Source organism: Podarcis muralis, chromosome 13 (assembly GCF_964188315.1).
Source record: "Podarcis muralis chromosome 13, rPodMur119.hap1.1, whole genome shotgun sequence".
In the NCBI taxonomy this organism is placed as follows: Eukaryota; Metazoa; Chordata; class Lepidosauria; order Squamata; family Lacertidae; genus Podarcis; species Podarcis muralis.
In genome coordinates, this window is record NC_135667.1 from 29462304 (window position 1) to 29480747 (window position 18444).

Sequence of the window (18444 nt, forward strand, 5' to 3'; positions counted from 1 at the left end):
CTTAGGCCAGTCACCATCTCTCAGCCTAGCCTACCTCACAAGGTTCTTGTGGAAGAAAAGGTAGTTTGTAAATGTAATAAACACGAACATACATGCAACGCCTGTGCCTTGCTCACTTTTCACCCTTCTGTGTTTACAGCTCCGGCTCTGACTTGGGAGTGGACCTGTTTGCCTTCCCCTACATGCCCACTTTGGAGGGCCTGACTCAAGAGGGAACTGCAGGAGATCACCTTTGAAGCCTCGGCGCTTGCTCCTTCTTGCCTGAGCAGTCAACCCGCGGACGGAACGTGCTGCGTGCCCCTGCCTGGCCCCTTGGAAAGGGGAGGCTGCATTGACGCCGAATTGAATCGTTGGCGGTCCTGGATGAATAAGGCTTCGATGGCGATTGCTCCCTACTCAGCCCCTATGTGAATCCCTTTGCCCGAGGATCAGGCCTGCGGAGTGTACCAGCCATGGCGAGCAACAGCAGCTCCTGCTCCACGCCGGGGAGCGGGCATCTCAACAGCTACCCAGTCCCACACTATGCATTCTTCTTTCCACACATGATCGGGGGCCTTTCGCCTCCAGGAGCTCTGCCAGGGATGCAACACCAGCTGCCGGTCAGCGGGTACAGCACGCCATCACCAGCCAGTAAGTACCCTACGGTCAAGAGTCAGGGGCTGGTGGGCGCAATGTGTGCAATGTGTGCAATGTGAGAGAGAGATGGATTCACTTGGTGCAAAGGCAACAGGTTTAGAGCAGCGGGGGCCAGTTTTGAAAGCTGCCACGCTGCATTTCGCAGAATGCACCTTTCTTTCCCTGTCTTAGTTTGCTGGGGGGTTTTTTGGGAAAAGCTGGCTCTGTGAGTTTTCTAGGAGGGACAGCTTTAATTTTGGGATGGGGGTGGCGAGGTAAGCTTATGCCACGAGTGCGTCACCAACATGCGCACACACGGGCTGTGCATGCAGAAGGTTCCAGGTTCAATTCGCCAGCATCTCCAGAAAAGATTGACAGGTGTCAGGGTGATACGAGAAGAGCTCTGCTGTACACTCTGGTGCATTGCTGCCTTTCAGATTAGGCAATACTAGCTTAGATGGGCAAATAGTCTGACTAATATAAAGCAGTGAAACTTCGCGCTCTCTGGCCTCCAAAGCACTTTTGCTATTTTTTTTAAAATTTGTTCATGAATCTGGGGTGACTGCAGTGTGGGGAAGACAACCAAGAGTAGATCTGTAGCGGAAGAAACGTGTGTTTCTTTAAAACTTTTAAAAAAAGAAGCGGATAGCCCACTTGGCATGTTAGGAGAGAGAGGCAAGGTCAATTCCAGTATTCACCTTACCAGAATGTTGGTCTTCGCAAGGGTAGCCGGTGTGCTGCCCTCCAAATGTTGTGGACTACAACTCCCATCGTCCCTGATCATTGGCAATGCTGGCCAGGTTTGATGGAAGTTGTAGTTCTCTGTATTTGGAAGGCCAGAAGTCTATAGTGCAGATTACAAAACAGAGCGCGTGCTGTGTCTTATCTTAAACACTTATTTTTACTCTTCGTAGAATGGTCTCTTCTTGGCCACTTCTTTTGGTTGGTTGTAGCGTTCTTCCCCTTCCTCCAGAGACCCCGTGAAGCTGTGTCTTGATGCTGCCAGGCCTCTACTAAATTTGGCATGAAAACATAACGCAAAGTTTTTGAAGCTTGGCGCACTTTCTAGCTTTTGAAAAGACAACGCTTAACATTTTGGAGTTCTAATCTCTCCTCCCCCCCCCCCCCCCCGCTTTAATGTTTACCTAAAAATCGAGATTATAACAGTTGAGCTGTTTCAACATTCGGAAATTAAATAACAGCAAACTTTGCCAACTTGTCCATAAAATCCACAGTCATGTGACTTGACACACGCCCAGGCTCTTCCAACACGTTCAGGAATTTTTTATTTTGACTGTGAAGCGTGTTTGATACTCCATTAAGTTTTGAAAACAAGGTTCTTTGGGCTTCTATCCAAGTTTCAGCACCGAGATACAATAATTGATGTATTATATGCATATGAATATTTGGGCAGGCAGCCCTGCTAAACATCTCGACACTCCCATGATTACATATCTATTTATTACATTTTGCACCCCACCTTTCATCCAAGGAATGTGAACTGATGTTGTGAACTGACAATAATCCTTCCAGGTAGGTTAGACTGAGAGTCAGTGACTCGCCAAGTGAGCTTCATAGCTGAGAGAGGATTTGACCTTGGGTTCCTCCACCTAAACCAGTGCTGTATGACAGTGGTTCCCAATTGGTGGTCCGTGGACCCTGGGGGGGGGGGTTGTGTAACCCACCCCGGGGGTTCTGTGGCACATACCCATCAACTGTATGGGACATCTCATTTTGGAGACGCTCCAAAATGTGTAAGATCGTGGTGTCCAAAAACGTGCATTTTGGGGTGCCATGGTCTCTTGCCGGTCACATGACTTGCACGGGATGCTTGTCCAAAAGGACCCGGCGTCAACTGTTGCACGACAATTAGACGCTTTCAAGATGGTTCCCCCCTGCCCCCCCCCCGGAGAAAACAGGTGAAAGAAAGCCAAAATTGAATTTGTTGTTGTCGTTCTCCACTCTTAGATACTGCTTGCTCCTGGGCTACATATGGAATACTGAAAACCTGCTACCTTTTATATGGTTTTTCTTTTAAAAACAACAACAACAAATTCAAACTACTGCACAAAGATAATCCATACCAAGGCAAGCTCAATTCTGAGACCAGTAAATATTGTGCTTGGTAAGAAACTCTCTCTCTCTCTCTCCCCTCCCCCCCCAATATTCACTTTCTGGTTGCAGAACTCATACTGCTGAGAGTCATGGAGACAGTAAAAGACATGCAGACTTGGAAGCCCTCTTTCCTGACTCCTGGAAATATTGCTCAGGGATGCATTCATCCTGTCTCCAGTGCCTTAAATTTCAAGTGGCATTGTTTCTGTCTCCTCTCTTCTGAAGCCCTTAAAACTTAACGCTGAATTTCTTGGGAGACGTTGGCTGCTCCTCTCAATACCACGCCTCTCACCTGTGCAGTAAAATTATGGAATACACCTCAGAAAAGGGGTGCAGAGCAGGCTTGAGCTCTCCTAGATGGGCTTTGTGGGGTGATAGTGTTGTCAGCCCCACCCCGGGACAACCAGGTGAAACGCGCTTGCTTTCTATGTCCTCGCAATTGACTGCACCATCTTGCTTGCTGTGTGCTAGACACAGTGCTCTGCTGCGGAAGGAGGCGTTGGGGGTGAGCGGAGCTAAAGTGGGGAGGGAGATGGAGATGGAAATGAGGTCGAGAGTGAAGTCTTGAACTTCAGATTCGTTTACCATTCTATAATATTAACAAACGGTGTCTTTTTCAATCTATTTTTTTTAATAAAAAAAGATCCCTTTAAAATTTAGCTTTTCATCTAATGTTGGTTCTGTGCTCTTGCGCCCAATTCAAGGCTGACAACTTAATCCTCAAATCGCTATCCTTGAACACGGAAAACTCAAGTCAGCCCTACAAAAACGTTGGAGCTGTGAAAATATTTCTGCTCTCTGCGTAATTGCTTCCTTCTGTCTGATTGCTGTTTTTCCTTGTCTCGTTTCCCACCCACCCCCCAACTTGTCCCTATAACCATCAGAACTAGAAACTTAGATCTCATGCAAGTGTCATGGGAATTATATATATTGTGTGCCCCTGAGCTCTACACCTGTTTTTCTTAACATGGCCGAATGCCCAGTAGACTAGCACCTCCCTCTCCCTCCCTCCAATCCAAATAGGAGGTAATAGATTTCTTTGGGGTCCTGCCATGAAGACTTGTGAATAACTGAGCTTTGAGGTATCCTTGCGCGCAGCATGTGGGTTGAAAACTACTAACAAAACATCTCTTCCCTTCAGTATGATGGTGCACCCACTGAACCTCCCCACCCACCCCTTCCAGCCCCCCAGATTTTGGCACATGCTGCATCTCTCTCAATATAACTGGTGATGCAACTTGGGAGAAGCTGTAGAGCCGGAGGGCAAGGAACATCATTTTGCAACTAGGGAGGAAATTAAAAAAAACAGGAGTTGAGTGAGCTGATTTGCTTTGCCAGCAAATCAAGAGGCAATGAAGGAGCCCCCCCAGTCTTTATATGCTTTGAGGCAGCTCCTGAGCTCTTCTCTTGACTCTTGCATCCCCTTCCATATTTTTTCTAACAAATGTTGTGTGGTTCAAACAAGGCAGTGGTTCCCTAGAATTCCTTTGATTGGGGAATCGCTACTCTTAGCATCTTGGATGAAGAAAACGCTTCTAATCCAAAACGTTTCTGAAGAAGAAAAGTGTGGATATTTAGCCAATAACTGAAGCCATTTTTGTTTGCGTTTTGGAGGGGTGGGGGTTTAGTGCTCCACAAGGTTCTCTGAAATTTTCTGTGATCCTTCCAAGTCCTTGGACCCATTTCCTTGTACATTTGTTGCTCCCAAACTCATTTTTAGTATTAGTAAACTAAAAAAAGTATTATACAGCACGAGGCTTTATGTTGTTTCTTGTTCATCCTCATAGCAAACCTGTGAATGGCAGGAGACAGTGGTGGTTCCAATTTACAGATGGAGAAAGATTATGTGCCCAGTGCCACTGCAGGTTTATAGGAGAGGCTGATGTTTGTGTCCCCAACAATCCATTTTTAAGGGTATATACAGGGAGGTTGTGAATAACCTTAGCTACAAAACACTGCAGATTTTGCAGGAAGGAAAGCAGAATCTTGAAACCTGTAAACTTTATAAGTTTTTTTTATTTGCTTACTTTAAATACTCTCCGCTACTCATTATGGGATGGAGCAAGGAACTACGGTATGTGGGATATTGAATTTCAAATTCCTGATGCATGGAAATCTTGCTCAGCCGTCCCCCCCCCCCCAAAAAAAAACCCCACACGTGTTACCAGGCATCACCTACACCTTTCCAAGCTTATCTTTGCAGTCTTAAGGACTAGAAACATCTATTTTTAAAAAGAAAAAGCTGTCGTCATTAGGAGTGAAACTTCATGTTTTTGCAGACACTAGGCTTTAAAAAAACCCAACCACAACTTTCTAAGCAGTATAAAGTTCAAGGCAAGCTTTGTATGGTTGATTTCCTCTGGAGGGGAGCCAGGATGTACTGTGAGCACGTTTGGTGTTCTTGTAAAAATGTTGATTGCAGGCTCCGAAGGAATCTTAAGGATGTACCCAATGCAGAATTGTTGCAAGCCAAGCATCCTACAATCTCAGAGCAAACTTCGCTTGTTTCTTTCAAGCTCTGCAAGCCAGTTGTCCTTATTTTTAAATACTACTATTTTAATCAATATTTTAAGTATGTACTTATTTAAAGCACTTTAAATACTGCCATTAAATTATAAATTTCCAGGGAGGTTTATAATAGATCTTCTAAGACACAATAGAACATCAATCAATATACCGTCCATCAACAGTAAAACAGTGTCAGCAAAATAAGAGATTCATCAGAGGTTGACAGCAGGGGGGAGTGAAATGGTCTTTCCTGTATCTAGCTTGAGCTTTGTTTACATTGGCAGGAGTCTTCCCCAGCCCTAGCCAGGGGTGCTACGGATTAAACCCTTGTATCTTTTGCAAGCAACTGCAAGCAACTGCAGTCGCTGCAACCTGCTGCCTTAAAGACATTAAAGACTAGAAGCCAGCTGAACATTCCTAGGGGGACAGTTCAATAAGGGGTCCCACTGCAACTGCAAAATCCCTCTTCCCCCACTGCTCTCCACCTCAATTGAGACAGCAGAGGTACCTGGAGGAGGACCTCTCAGGAACAACTTGGTGTCTGCGCAGCTTATTCCATATGGCTAGACAGGACATATTGCAAGGGTATTTTAGCATCCTTGTAGAAATTAGCCTCCTTCTTTGCTGACTCTTAAGGCCAGCCAATATTCTGCTTGCAATATGGGAATGATGCTTCCCTTCCTTTATAAGGTTGCTGCAAGGATTTACTGACTAACTAACTCAGTTGACGTGTTTTGAACATTTAAATTACTATATATAAATGGTAAGAATTCAGTTGTGGTGTTGGTGTGTGTTTGGAGCGTACTGTCTGCTTTGGAGACTGAGGCTTATATATTGCAGTGATCCTGGGCATGTATAAGAAAACTCGGCATGTCTTCTGCATGCAAACCCACCCATCTTGTGCATACCCCAGGGGTCTGCAACCTTTAAGACAAAAAGAGCCACTTGGACCAGTTTCCGAAGGGAAAAAAAACCTGGGAGCCGCAAAACCATTGCAACATTTAAAACAAATATATCTCCGGAACCGCGATCTGACAGCGGGCGGGAAGGTGACGTCGGGACGGTGCGTGACTAACGCACGCACCGCCCCCATGCGACGTCACAGCCAGTACAGCGCCCGCCACAGTGGGGAGTGTTGGGGCGCACAATGTGCCTCCTCCCCTCGCTAGTATCCGCCCCGGAGCTGCAGCAAAGGTGTAAAAGAGCCACATGCGGCTCCGGAGCCGCAGGTTGCAGACCCCTGGCATACCCCTTTGTGGCATCCCCAGTAGGGGGTTAGGGGTTTTTTGCTCCTAGCACAGTTTTCACCCCAAAGCTCTGTGCTTTTACTCTTCCCCAGTGGGTCATTCATGTTTGTCGGAGGAAAAGATAAAAGGGTGCGCTTGGGGACATTGTGGGGGTGGGAGGCTACATATTCCTTGTGAACCCCACCAGGAAGAATAAAAGGAGACATCCAGTGTTAATCGTGCTTATTGTAGGGGCACATCAGCATCTCTATGCTGAATAGTAGAAGCCAACAGCTTTTGCCCCTGGAAATCTGCATTTCCCAGAGGAGCACAGGCCCCCTTCATTTTAGAGCTAGGAAGGGAAGTGTGTTTTGGCATATGTCTTGCTTACAGATTTTTTGGGGGGGGGGGTCCTTTATTAACTGCATCCATGGCAGCAAGTGGTACAGCATTAAAACTGCCAACACATTCGCGAAGCTAAGCAGGGTCCGGTATGGTTTCAAATTGGATGGGGAACCTCGTGTTGAGATTCCCGCATTGCAGGGGGTGGGACTAGATGACCCTCTGGATCCCTTCCAACGCTACAGTTCTATGAAGAAGCTGTATCTCTTGCTGATCGTTTATTTTCTCTCCCCTTCGTGTTGGTGTTGGGTTGGTGTTGGCGTTGTGTTTTGCTATGCCCTGTGGGGTCAGAGGCTCAAATGGCATATCTCCCTGTTCTACAGGATGGGAAGCATGGAGGAGCCTGTATTTTGGATAACCTTGGAAGAATAGCTTGAATAGAATCCATCCCTCCTCCTCCTCCTCCTCCTCCTCCTCCTCCTCCTCCTCCTCCTCCTCTCTTCCTCCTCCCCCCTCCTCCCCCACCTCCTTTTTAACATTTCTCTTTGATTCACTCTTATTTTTCTCTATCTACTCCCCTCTCCACTTTCCAGGCAAGAGAGCCCTTTTTATAAATAACTTGAATAACAGGAAACAAAGGTTTAAAAGGAATAAACAAACCTCTTGACATATGCTGAGGCCAAGGAGGCGCAGTTTGGGAGGGGGTGTTTGGTGGGGGCTGCATAGTTCAAGTGAGAGCCTGTGTTGATCACTCACCTCTGTTGCCCTCTGTTTGAGGGTCAAGATCCTTTGGTTCTGTTTCAGCAATTTGCGTGTAGAGTTGGGAAGGCGAGTAGGATATGCAGCTGGGACTCCTAGGTTTCACTTATCCTCATCCATGGGTGCTTTTTCTGTTTTTGATGTTGAATTTAATCTGTCCAGTTTGCGGATGGAGTAAGATTTCAGGTCTGCTCGGCGAGGTATGGGACCAAGAAAATTAGCGTGTTTGTGTTTTTGTGTATGTTTAAAAACTCAGCTTTTGGTTAAGTGTTTCGTTTCAAGCACAAGTGCAATTGAAAAATAAACAAAGGCACTGACAAAATAGCCTTGATGACAGTAATAGAGTTTAAAACGTTGAAACTAAAAGCAAAATAATCGTCAGGACAACATCCATGTCAAACCGTATACATTAAAGCAAACTTTAGACCCAGATTGATTTAGTTAACGGAACAGCAAGCACACGGAGCGAGAAGGCCAAATCTCAAAATTGGTTAAAGTGCTTTATCAAAAAAACAACAACAAAAAAAACCAACAAAAAACCCCTGCTAAATGCAGGTCGTTCTCTGCTTTCCAGGTTGCTACCTATAAAGACCTCTGGCATGGTCAATAAAGAGGTGAATTCACATTCCGTTTTTTAAGTGCATCCCTACGATATTTAAGCATGCACTTGAAAACGTAAAGTGTGACTGTCAAGTGTGGATAAATGTGGGTTTTCAAAACCTCATGTTTTATGTGCATTCTGTTCTTGAGGAAATGCAGCCAGCACTTAAATCCCTGTAATCGAATCTAGAATTTGGGTTTCTATTCGTTCTGTGGGAAATGCTACATTCTTCAAACCTCATCCACACACGTCTGCTTGCCCCTGCCTCTTGATATTTGCTCTGATTTAGCAAGAAGGAACGGGTTTTCCAGAGAGGGAGGGTGGCAGGGCAAAGGCAAAACCGCTCGGGCGGATGGCTAGAAAGCAGGGGGCAAGCGGAAGGCTGCCCTGACCCTGCTTTCTAGGCACAGGAGAAGCGGAAAGAGCCATTTCTTGGTCACAGCTGATACTTACACCCGTTTGGTCTGGTGCGAGGTATGGAAGCTAGTCCCTTCTCAGTTCTCTTGCCTGTCTGCTTCCCTCTAGCCCACCTTAGTTTGGACTATATAGCAGAAGCTGCAGACCTACCAAGCAGCTTCTAGGACTGCATCCCAGGGAGAGCCATGTTCAATGAATGAGGAGGCCCAGAGTGGGTGGATGTGAAATATATTGGCTGATGTGGGTACCCCTAAGTTGGACTGCCTGGGACCTGCGCCATTGGATCTGGGACTCCTGCTGATTCCCAGGGGTTATTCCGTCCTGTGTGCAGCCAGACGCCTTGAGAACATGAGTTTCTGCATGTTCTAGGGCTTGGCACTGAACTTTGATGTATCCTGGCTGTGGTTGATTTTGAGAGGGATTTTTTTACAAAGGGATAGTGCCTCAATTTGCATATTCTCCTTAGAACACATTGAATAGAATTCATGAAGTGCTGGTTCTCAAGTACAATGTGCAACAGGCAAGGGCTCAGATTCTGGAGGACTGTTGAAGCAGCATTAGCCTGTAAGCACCAAATAGCCTCAGGAATTCAGTGCATAACTTTGGGGAAACAGTTCTTAAATTAAGTCCAGTGTGCTGCAGAAGGCCACGATTCACATGCTTCCTAGCTGCTCCCTTTCACCCCGCAAATGCCATTAGACTCCCCTCCTCCCAGCCTGGAATCTCAGGTCAGGGAATTCTCTCTGAATCCTGGCTCCCTGCCCTTTTCTCCACCTACTTGCCTGCTCTGTCTAGCACATTCTTAGCATTTGCTCAGTGGGGCAAAGTTCACCCACCTCAGCTTTCCCAGAGCTGACAAGACTGGTTCCTTTTGCCTCAAGGCTCCAAGTTGCGCTGGCATGGTGCCCACTTCTTATGGGGCCCAAGATGTACTTGGGGGTGTTTTCGCATGTGCAGTTTCACAACCGAGAGGTTGCACAAATTAACATCTTTTGCCCTGGAAATAGCAATGACTGGTTTAACTAGGTGACATGAAGACACTTTGCACGTGCTCAGAGGCTCTGCTTTCCATCTCCATCCCCATCATCACTGAGATCCAGCTCCAAGGGCCTTCTGGCAGTTCCCTCATTGCAAGTACAGTAGTACCTCCGGTTCTGTAACCCTCTGGTTACGTAAACTTCAGGATGCGAAAGCGGCAAACCCGGAAGTATTTGACCGGGTTTCACTGCATGTGCATGCACAAAAGCGGTCCTCAGGTTGCGGAAACCTCGGGATCCAACCGGACCTCCGGAACGGATTCCGTCCGCAACCGGTGGTACCACTGTAGTGAACGAGGCAGAGGGCCTTCTCGGTAGTGGCACCTACCGTGTGGAACGCCTTCCCATAAAATGTTGAGTTAAGTAACTATACAACATTTAGAAGACAACTGAAGGCAGTCCTGTATAGGGAAGCTTTTAGTGTTTAATGCATTATTATGTTTTTATATATGCTGGAAGCCATCCAGAATGGCTGAGGCAACCTAGCCAGATGGACAGGGTACAAATAATCAAACTGTTGTTGTTGTTTCCAGTGGCGTAGCGTGGGGGGTGCAGGGGGGACCTGCCGCACCGGGCGCAACATCTGGGGTTAGGGCAAATCCACAGGTTAGGGGGCGCAAATCCACAGGTTAGGGGGCGCAAATCCACGGGTTAGGGGGCGCAAATTACTTGCCTTGCCCCGGGTGCTGACAACCCACGCTACGCCACTGGTTGTTTCAGAGCCTTGACGTTAAAAATTGGGTTGCAGGTGGTCTTTATAGCTGCTTCTGCTTCTGCTGCTTCTTCTCCTTCTCCTTCTCCTTCTCCTTCTCCTTCTCCTTCTCCTTCTCCTTCTCCTCTTCACTTCCTCCCTCCCTTCCTCCAACAGGTGTGCATTTGAGTTTTGAGGAGCCCTGAATTTCTATACCACTTCCTCTCATGTCTTCTTCCACAGACTCACTGGTGGAGTCATGAGGTGCTGTCAGTTCAAACCTCAATAGAAACCAGGGCTTCCTCCCAGAACCTCTTGGATGCCGATGCCCACCTTTAAATGGATGAAGTAACAGTTTAGAAAGCAGGATAGGATGGGGTGCAGTAGAATGTCAGTTAAAAAAATGTCCCTTTCCTCATTTAGGTCATGTCCCCAATAGTTGGGCACCTGAGCAGGGCCAACCCAAAATATTTTTCCACCTGAGGGTGAAGGGCAAGATGTGTCCTCCTGCTCCCAACCCATGCACAGAAGCTGCCAATCTGGACCTTTCATGAGCACTGGGGACTGGGCAGCATCTTCCAGGGAAATAGCTGGGGGAAGGGTTGAAGGGGACATCTGCCACTGCTCCCCCCCCCCCCCCCGCAAAAAAACCCCAGCATCTGTTGCTTGAGGTAGCTGCCCTGCTTCCTAATAGTAAGCAGGAAATCCTAGTGAGACCTAGGTAAAGGTAAAGGGACCCCTCACCATTAGGTCCAGTCGTGATCGACTCTGGGGTTGCAGCGCTCATCTCGCTTTATTGGCCGAGGGAGCCGACGTACAGCTTCCGGGTCACGTGGCCAGCATGACTAAGCCGCTTCTGGCGAACCAGAGCAGTGCACAGAAACGCCATTTACCTTCCCACCGGAGCGGTACCTATTTATCTACTTGCACTTTGATGTGCTTTTGAACTGCTAGGAGGGCTGGAGCAGGGACCGAGCAACGGGAGCTCACCCCATCGCGGGGATTTGAACCGCCGACCTTCTGATTGGCAAGTCCTAGGCTCTGTGGTTTAACCCACAGCGCCACCCTCGTCCCTTAAGGTGAGGCCTACCCCCACCCTTTATCAGGCGCACCTAGGCCTCTCCTGCCTAATGGTGAGGGATGCAAATCCAAACACTGCTCATGCCGCAATAAAGTATTTCGTTTGTTTACATCTCTTCCCATCCTGTTAATGTCCCCCCACCTCCAAATCATTCTTGGAATCTGGAATCGGCCTGTTTTACAAAACAGTCTGCACACACACACACAATTTTACACACAAAAATTGTGTAAACTCCCTTCCAGCTAAGGGAGCTGCTGCATTCTGTGTCACATTGGAAGTAGCTTTTCCTAACTTGTGTTTATGGCTTGCCATGGAAGAAGGTGTTTGGGTTTTTTTTATTAGTGGGGTGGAAGATAGTAGGGGAAAGTATATGTAATTTCAGTACAACACCTGATGCAGGCCTTGTGCCCCCCCCCCCTTTGCCCGTTCCAAACTGCCTTTATTTGATAATTGCAGTGTTTATGCCTCTGCCACATTAACAGCCCGGCTGGATCCAGTTAATACGGATGTAGTGAAGTAGGCCTTGTTTTAATTAACAGCGAATAAGGCACAATAGCAGGTAGGGGTGGTGGTTGCGGGGGGGGGGGGGGAGTCTGGTTTAGCTGGGTGTGGTCACTGGCAGCTAGCAAGCTGTGAGACAGTGGGGCATGGAGGAAGAGGTTTATCACTTCTGGTAAGCAGAGGAGGAAGTCCTTGCAGGACTCCAGCCGGGGCAAAACAGTTGGCAACCTCACAAGCACAAGGGCGAAATGTGGTTGGGTAAGTGAAGCGGGAGCTTTCCGCCCTGTTTTGCAGACTTGGTTTTGTGTAATTTTCATCATTGGCTGCATGAAAGAATGGAAGATAGAACGTACTGCGCCCTGCCCATTTTAGTAACCAAATTGCAGCAGCCCCCTTCCCCAAACTTCTGCCTCAGGACTTGCATTATGAGTGGAGAGGATGTTCTGCCACTGGACTGGGCTCGCATTATCCATTTAACATGGATAAGAAAATAGGGCTTTCTCCACCCACCCACCCTGTTTTGTCCAAAAGGCCAGCGCCGCTAAGAATTGGCAAAGAAGCGCTGGGTTTAAAGGAGGAATTTCTAGTTTTGGGAGTAGTTCAGCAATGGAAGAGGCTGATCCTTTCCCTCAGAAACAATAGGTTTTTGTTATAGGGCATTGGTTTTTAGGGGAAGGGGATGAGGCCCCTTTCTATCCCAGGACTTCTGTTTGATTTCCTAGGTTCTGTCCTCTTACTTTGAGGCCAGGGTACTGGGAGGAGTCTGATGGTTAGTGCAAGTTACAGGTAGGTAGCTGCGTTGGTCTGCCGTAGTCGAAACAAAATAAAATAAAAAAATTCCTTCCAGTAGCACCTTAGAGACCAACTAAGTTAGTTATTGGTATGAGCTTTCGTGTGCATGCACACTTCTTCAAATAGGACAGTGCTGGGCACTTTCTGTGTTGAGGTCCAAGAAAGCTGGACTTTCAGATAAGAACGAGCGTGTGTGGAATAAATGGGAACCAACACTTATAGGGTTTTGAGGTGGAAGAGGATGGAGACTAGAGGCTGGTGCCTTTGAGAAGGGACAGTAGGATCCCAGAGCTTGTGCCTATAGGCCTCTGCCGGAATCTGGACCTGGTAGTATCTCTTTCTCTTAAAAAACAACAACAGAAGGGAACCCTCTCTTGCTCTAACTGCTTTGGGTCCTGATGCAGCACGTGTGTGCACAGAAATGCGCCCCCCCTCCGCTCTCATAAATTGCCATGTCTAGTTCCCCAGGCCCCCCTCTCTTCCCCTCCCCCGCCCCCAAATTCCCTTACATACACTCCCTCTGCTTCTACCAAATTTGGCCTTTGATGCAAACTTCTGGGGTCATGGCTTGAACCATAGAGCTGATTAAAAGCACATGGGCTTTATGATGTCTCCTCTCCCACCTCACAAAAATTCCTCAGAGTGATTTCTTCCTCCTCCTCCGCATTGTGATTAGCCCGATGCTGTTTTCACCAAAGCACCCCTTTCTTCCACCCGCCACCCCACCCCCCTGCCGCCGCCGCCCATATTAAAGTCTCCTTCATGACCCAGAGCTATGCATTGGTTCTCTCCCTCTCCACCCCCCCCACCCCAACACTTCACCAGTGGGGGACCTCCTTGCATTCTGTTACTTGATATATTTTTCCGCTGGGTCCTCTTTCCCCCTCTACGCCCCCCCCCCCCCACTCCATGAGGGCAAAGAAAAACTTCCAAGCAGTATGGAGACACTGGATAAATTCTAAGAAGGAGTGTTGCACCTCCTGCCTGTTTTGAAAGCCTTGCACCCTTTCCCATGGCTATGTAGTGGGTGGGAGGGAGGCCCTCTGCCCATGCTCAAATTGCTTCAAATGTAAATTTGAACCCTGCCCCCAAATTCAGGCAAGCAAAAAGCCATTTTTCATAGGAAGGTGATTGGGCCTCCCTTCATTTCCTTATTAAATGAGTGGAAATAAGGTCCAGGGTCGGGACTGTGATGAAGGTTCAGCAAAAACAAAAGAGAGACGCCAGAGAAACACACAACAGAAGAATTAAAGAAGATGGGAGGGGTGGGTGGAGAAGCTTTTTTAAAAAAGCATTGTAGAAATCTGGCATCTAGCAATCCAACCGAGTTTTGGACTGAAAGTCTTTGGGAATTAGCAAAACCCAGAAGAGGTATAAGCAATTTGTGGGCTTTTTATTTTATTAATTTTTTTTAAAAAAAAAGCTTATATAAGAGGCCAGTCATTACACAGCACTTTAATACGTACAAGCATGTGGGACATGACATGCTATCTGTGAGCGTATGTCAGTGGAATGGATTGCATGTAAAGGAAAGAAAGGTGGTTTCTCAGTTGCTTTAAAACAGGTGTTGCCAACCTTTCTGGAGTGTATCGGGTATTAGGGGACGGGTATTACCTCTGGCAAGGGACGCGGGTGGCGCTGTGGGTAAAAGCCTCAGCACCTAGGGCTTGCCGATCGAAAGGTCGGCGGTTCGAATCCTGCTGCTCGGTCCCAGCGCCTGCCAACCTAGCAGTTCGAAAGCACCCCCGGGTGCAAGTAGATAAATAGGGACCGCTTACTGGCGGGAAGGTAAACGGCGTTTCCGTGTGCTGCGCTGGCTCGCCAGATGCAGCTTTGTCACACTGGCCACGTGACCCAGAAGTGTCTCCGGACAGCGCTGGCCCCCAGCCTCTTGAGTGAGATGGGCGCACAACCCCAGAGTCTGTCAAGACTGGCCCGTACGGGCAGGGGTACCTTTACCTTTACCTTTATTACCTCTGGCGGGGGACACGCTGTGCTCCTTCTGGTCCCCACCCTACACTCAGTTCTCATCTGTGACCCCTAGAAGATATCACCATGCAACAATGACCAGGTGAGGGTAGTAGACGATGGTTCTCAAACCCTTGGTGAATTGGGACTTGCCCCTTCATTCTAAGGTAGACTCCGGCGGATTGAGCAGACGAGACCAATAGTGGGTCCAACGGTCAAGAAGGCGGTTTATGTACATGCTGTAGAGGGAAGTGAGGGGCAGATGGGGCTTGTCCTCCTGGGGAGGGAGAAGGAAAACTCTCATCCTAAACCTCCGCTGCCTTGTGGCTATACTCATTCGTGAGAAAGGCTTTGTGAGTAAACATATTTGGGACGTCTTTGGGAGAGCAAACCCCGCACAAATCAAGAGTGGAATCGTTTGTACTCCTCCTTCCTGCAACTCCTGCAGCCAAGCTGGTGCCAAACATACCACTCTGCTTTCCTTTTGGACATTTTCAAGGGAGAAAAAGGTAACCATCTTCACACATACCTGCCACGACAAGGTGTGGGGTGGACTCCGAATTTTCACAGGTGCCAGAGGAAGACCTCAGAGGCAGTGTGATGCCCGTGGGTGCTCTTTTGACTCAGACCTCATTGTCACAAACTTCAGATGGAGTGGTAGATCTGTTCCTTAATTGTAACAGGCAGTAATTAATTGTGCAGTAGGATGTTCTCCATACAAAACCATTCCCTATGCCTATAAAAGTGAGCTGGAACCCTTTTCCTGACACCATAGTTTCCTATGCACAAGGTTTTGCTTTGTGTGTGTTTGTATTTAGGAACATTCAACCATGCAAGCCTGCTTACCTGCAGTCTGCAATGCCACAGTCCAGAAAGGGGGTTATTTTTGAGGGAGGTTCTGCCTCCCTCTATTTCCAGACAGGAGGGCTGGGCATAGAAAAGGCACTTTATTGTTGCTTCATATGTTCTGGGCCAGCCCCCCCCCCCCCCCCGGCTAAAAAAAAAGCCCTTATACTGTCTGCATATTACCTCAGCTTTTGTTGGTGTGTGCTATGCAGCAGAATATATGTGTGCCATCATCAAATATGTAGGGAAATGCCACGTAAAGGAGCCCCGGGGTCGTGTTTTTTGGCCCTGTAGCTTTCTACCACGAGACCTTTGCATAGAGAGGCATTTAAATCAAAGTTATTAAAATGGTCTGGTCAGGTTCTTTTTCTTTCTAAAGAACTGTAATGGGTTGTTGTTTTTTAATCTCATCCTTCCTCCAAGGAGCTCAGAAAGGTGGCATGGGTGTTTCTTGTCCCCTGCCCCTCATATCCTCACAACATCCCTGTGAGATTTAGAGAGGTTTGGGGAATTAGAGTACGTTAAGCTGTGAGGTAAACTGAGAGAGACTAGCCCAAGGTCACCTCATGATCTTCTTGACTGAGTGGGGATTTGTGCCTGGTCTCCTCCAGCCTAGCCAGACATGTTTTCCTGGTGGTGTTCTTCACTTGGTGGGGTCTGTGCCACGATTGCTTGCTTGACAGCTGACATGGGTCTTTCTCCCTGAGACCCACTTTTTCATGTTGTGACTTAAGCGTTGCTACCACTTTGAGGATGGACCGGAAGCGGGCAAGGCCTGAATGCTCAGGGCCATTTCACACATTATGTGCAAATACTGTGTAGAGTGCACAGCACACATTTAACAGCAAGCCTCACCCTGCCCTGTTGTCTTTTAGAAATATGCATGTTTTCAAATAACTATACCAGGGGTCAGCAACCCTTTTCAGCCGTTGGCCAGTCCACTGTCCCTCAGACCATGTGGTGGGCCGGACTATATTTTGAAAAAATAATAATGAATGAATTCCTATACCTCACAAATAACCCAGAGATGCATTCTAAATGAAAGCACACATTTTACTCATGTAAAAACATGCTGATTCCCGGACTGTCTGCGGGCCGAATGGAGAAGGCGATTGGGCCTCATCCAGCCCCTGGGCCTCAGTTTGCCTACCCCTGAACTGTACAAAGCTGCTGAATACTTCACCCCACAAACACCCTTTTCCTCTCTTCATACTTCACAAACATATATACACGCTTAAAACAAATGCTAGCTATCCATATAGAAACCATAACGTATGAAAAGTCTCTCAGTGTGCTGTGGAGATTTGATTGTGGGAAACCGAGGGTTAAAATTGATCTGGCTAGTTACTCCTGTGGGTGAGGCCTGGCCACAGTTTTCCATACCTGTAAAATGGGAATCCTCCCAGAATTCCTAACAGAAAAAGCAAGACGTTTCTAGCACCTTAAAGGCTGGCTTAGCTATTGTGGCATGAATCAGATGCATTACACGACTGCTGTGAGACGGGCAAAAAAAAAGATTTATTAAAGTATTTTGCACAATTTAAAGGCTTCTAATAAGTGATACTGATGCATACAAATGACGGTGTATGTTTTGAATTCAGAGCTCAGTTTATTGCCTGCATCCTCCCCCCAAAGTCTGAGGAAGTATTACAGTTTCTGTTTAAAAATAATATCGCTAAATTTCATGAGATATAGGCAGTAGCCTCACACCTGTGGAACTCTATTCCAGTTGAAATACACAAAGCCCGATTACCGCAGGCCTTTAACGGGGCTCTAAAGACCCATTACTTACTTACCTTACTGCTTTCTCTTAAATGAGGATTTAAATTACATTGTTGTAGTGTATAATTATTTGTCTGCTTTTCTTATTTTCAGTGGGCTGAATGTTGTTGCTTTCTGCCCCCCCCCATTGTTTTCTTACAGTGTTATGTTTGTAAATGTTGTTATTGATTTTCTACTGGGGATTTATATGTTGGAAGATGTCTTGGGGGGGGGGGTGTCCTAACCCTATAAGGTGGTAAAAAATATTTCTTAATAAAATCCCCTCCCCATCTTTTCTCCTTTTTTTGCCCTGTGCTGGCAATTGAGATGGAGGAGGAAAATCCACACAGACTGTTTTCTCCCTTCCCATTGTTGCTTTCCTTATTTAAATTGAAAGATTAGTTTGGCGGGGTGTCTTGAGGGGGGGCCGGTTAGGGGGAAAGAAGAAGAAATAATGCCACTGAGCCTTGTGTGTGTGAAGGAGGGGGAGACCCCCAAGACCTTAATTATGCCTTTAAATCAATGTGTAAAATAAATTTAGCCTAGAGCGAGTAACGCTGGGATGATAAAACTCTTTGATAAAAACTCCACGCTCTGCACAAATGACAGAGATGGACAAAATAGCACACGCTCACACCACCACCACCCCAAATAAATAAGTAAATAAAAATGCGGTGCTCTTTTGCCTTCACTGCTCCCCTCCCTCCCTCCAGGATGCCCCAGGACTTTGGTGGTTATTAATGGTGTCTTTTGTTCAACCTATGGTGTTCCCCCCTCACTTAGCACCACCCCCCCCCACCCCCATTCCAGCGTCTGCTTGCCTCTGGGCCCCTGGAAGCCGCCCGATCGGTAAAAAGTGATAAATACAATAATCTTGTCTGCTTCTGATTAAATTTATTCCTGACAGCATTGTTTATCACGAGAGGCCGGGATAATCACAAACATGCTGCGAAGGGTCTGCAGAGTGTGTGTGTGTGTGTGTGTGTGTGTGTGTGTGTGTGTGTGTAGGGCAGAGGATGGGGGCGGGGGGTTTGGCAGACTGGCTTTACTGGGGGTATGGTGGGGGTAGAGCAAATGAGAGTGGGAATTGGGGTGAGTAAGATCTGGCAGGGCATTCCGTGCCCTCCAGTGTAGTGGAGACGTGGGCGGAATTGGGTGAAATTAAGAGTCAGTGGGGCAATTGC

General features: G+C 47.3%; 1 protein-coding gene and 1 long non-coding RNA gene across 3 annotated transcripts in view; one reads left to right on the forward strand and one right to left on the reverse strand.

Annotated features, from left to right (window-relative positions):
* RARA (retinoic acid receptor alpha) overlaps positions 1-18444 on the forward strand; it is a 201533-nt gene that overhangs the window by 82130 nt on the left and 100959 nt on the right. For both annotated transcript variants that reach the window (XM_028704076.2, XM_028704075.2), the window contains one exon: positions 140-630. In XM_028704076.2, coding sequence (XP_028559909.1) covers positions 453-630 — 178 coding nt within the window. In that variant the 5' untranslated portion in view covers positions 140-452. The remainder of the gene's footprint in view (positions 1-139; positions 631-18444) is intronic.
* On the reverse strand, positions 10422-16166 carry LOC114582799 (uncharacterized). Its single transcript, XR_003703539.2, has 3 exons — positions 16063-16166; positions 15183-15322; positions 10422-10644 (listed from the first exon to the last, which is right to left on the reverse strand). It is a non-coding gene; the product is annotated as an uncharacterized LOC114582799 (long non-coding RNA).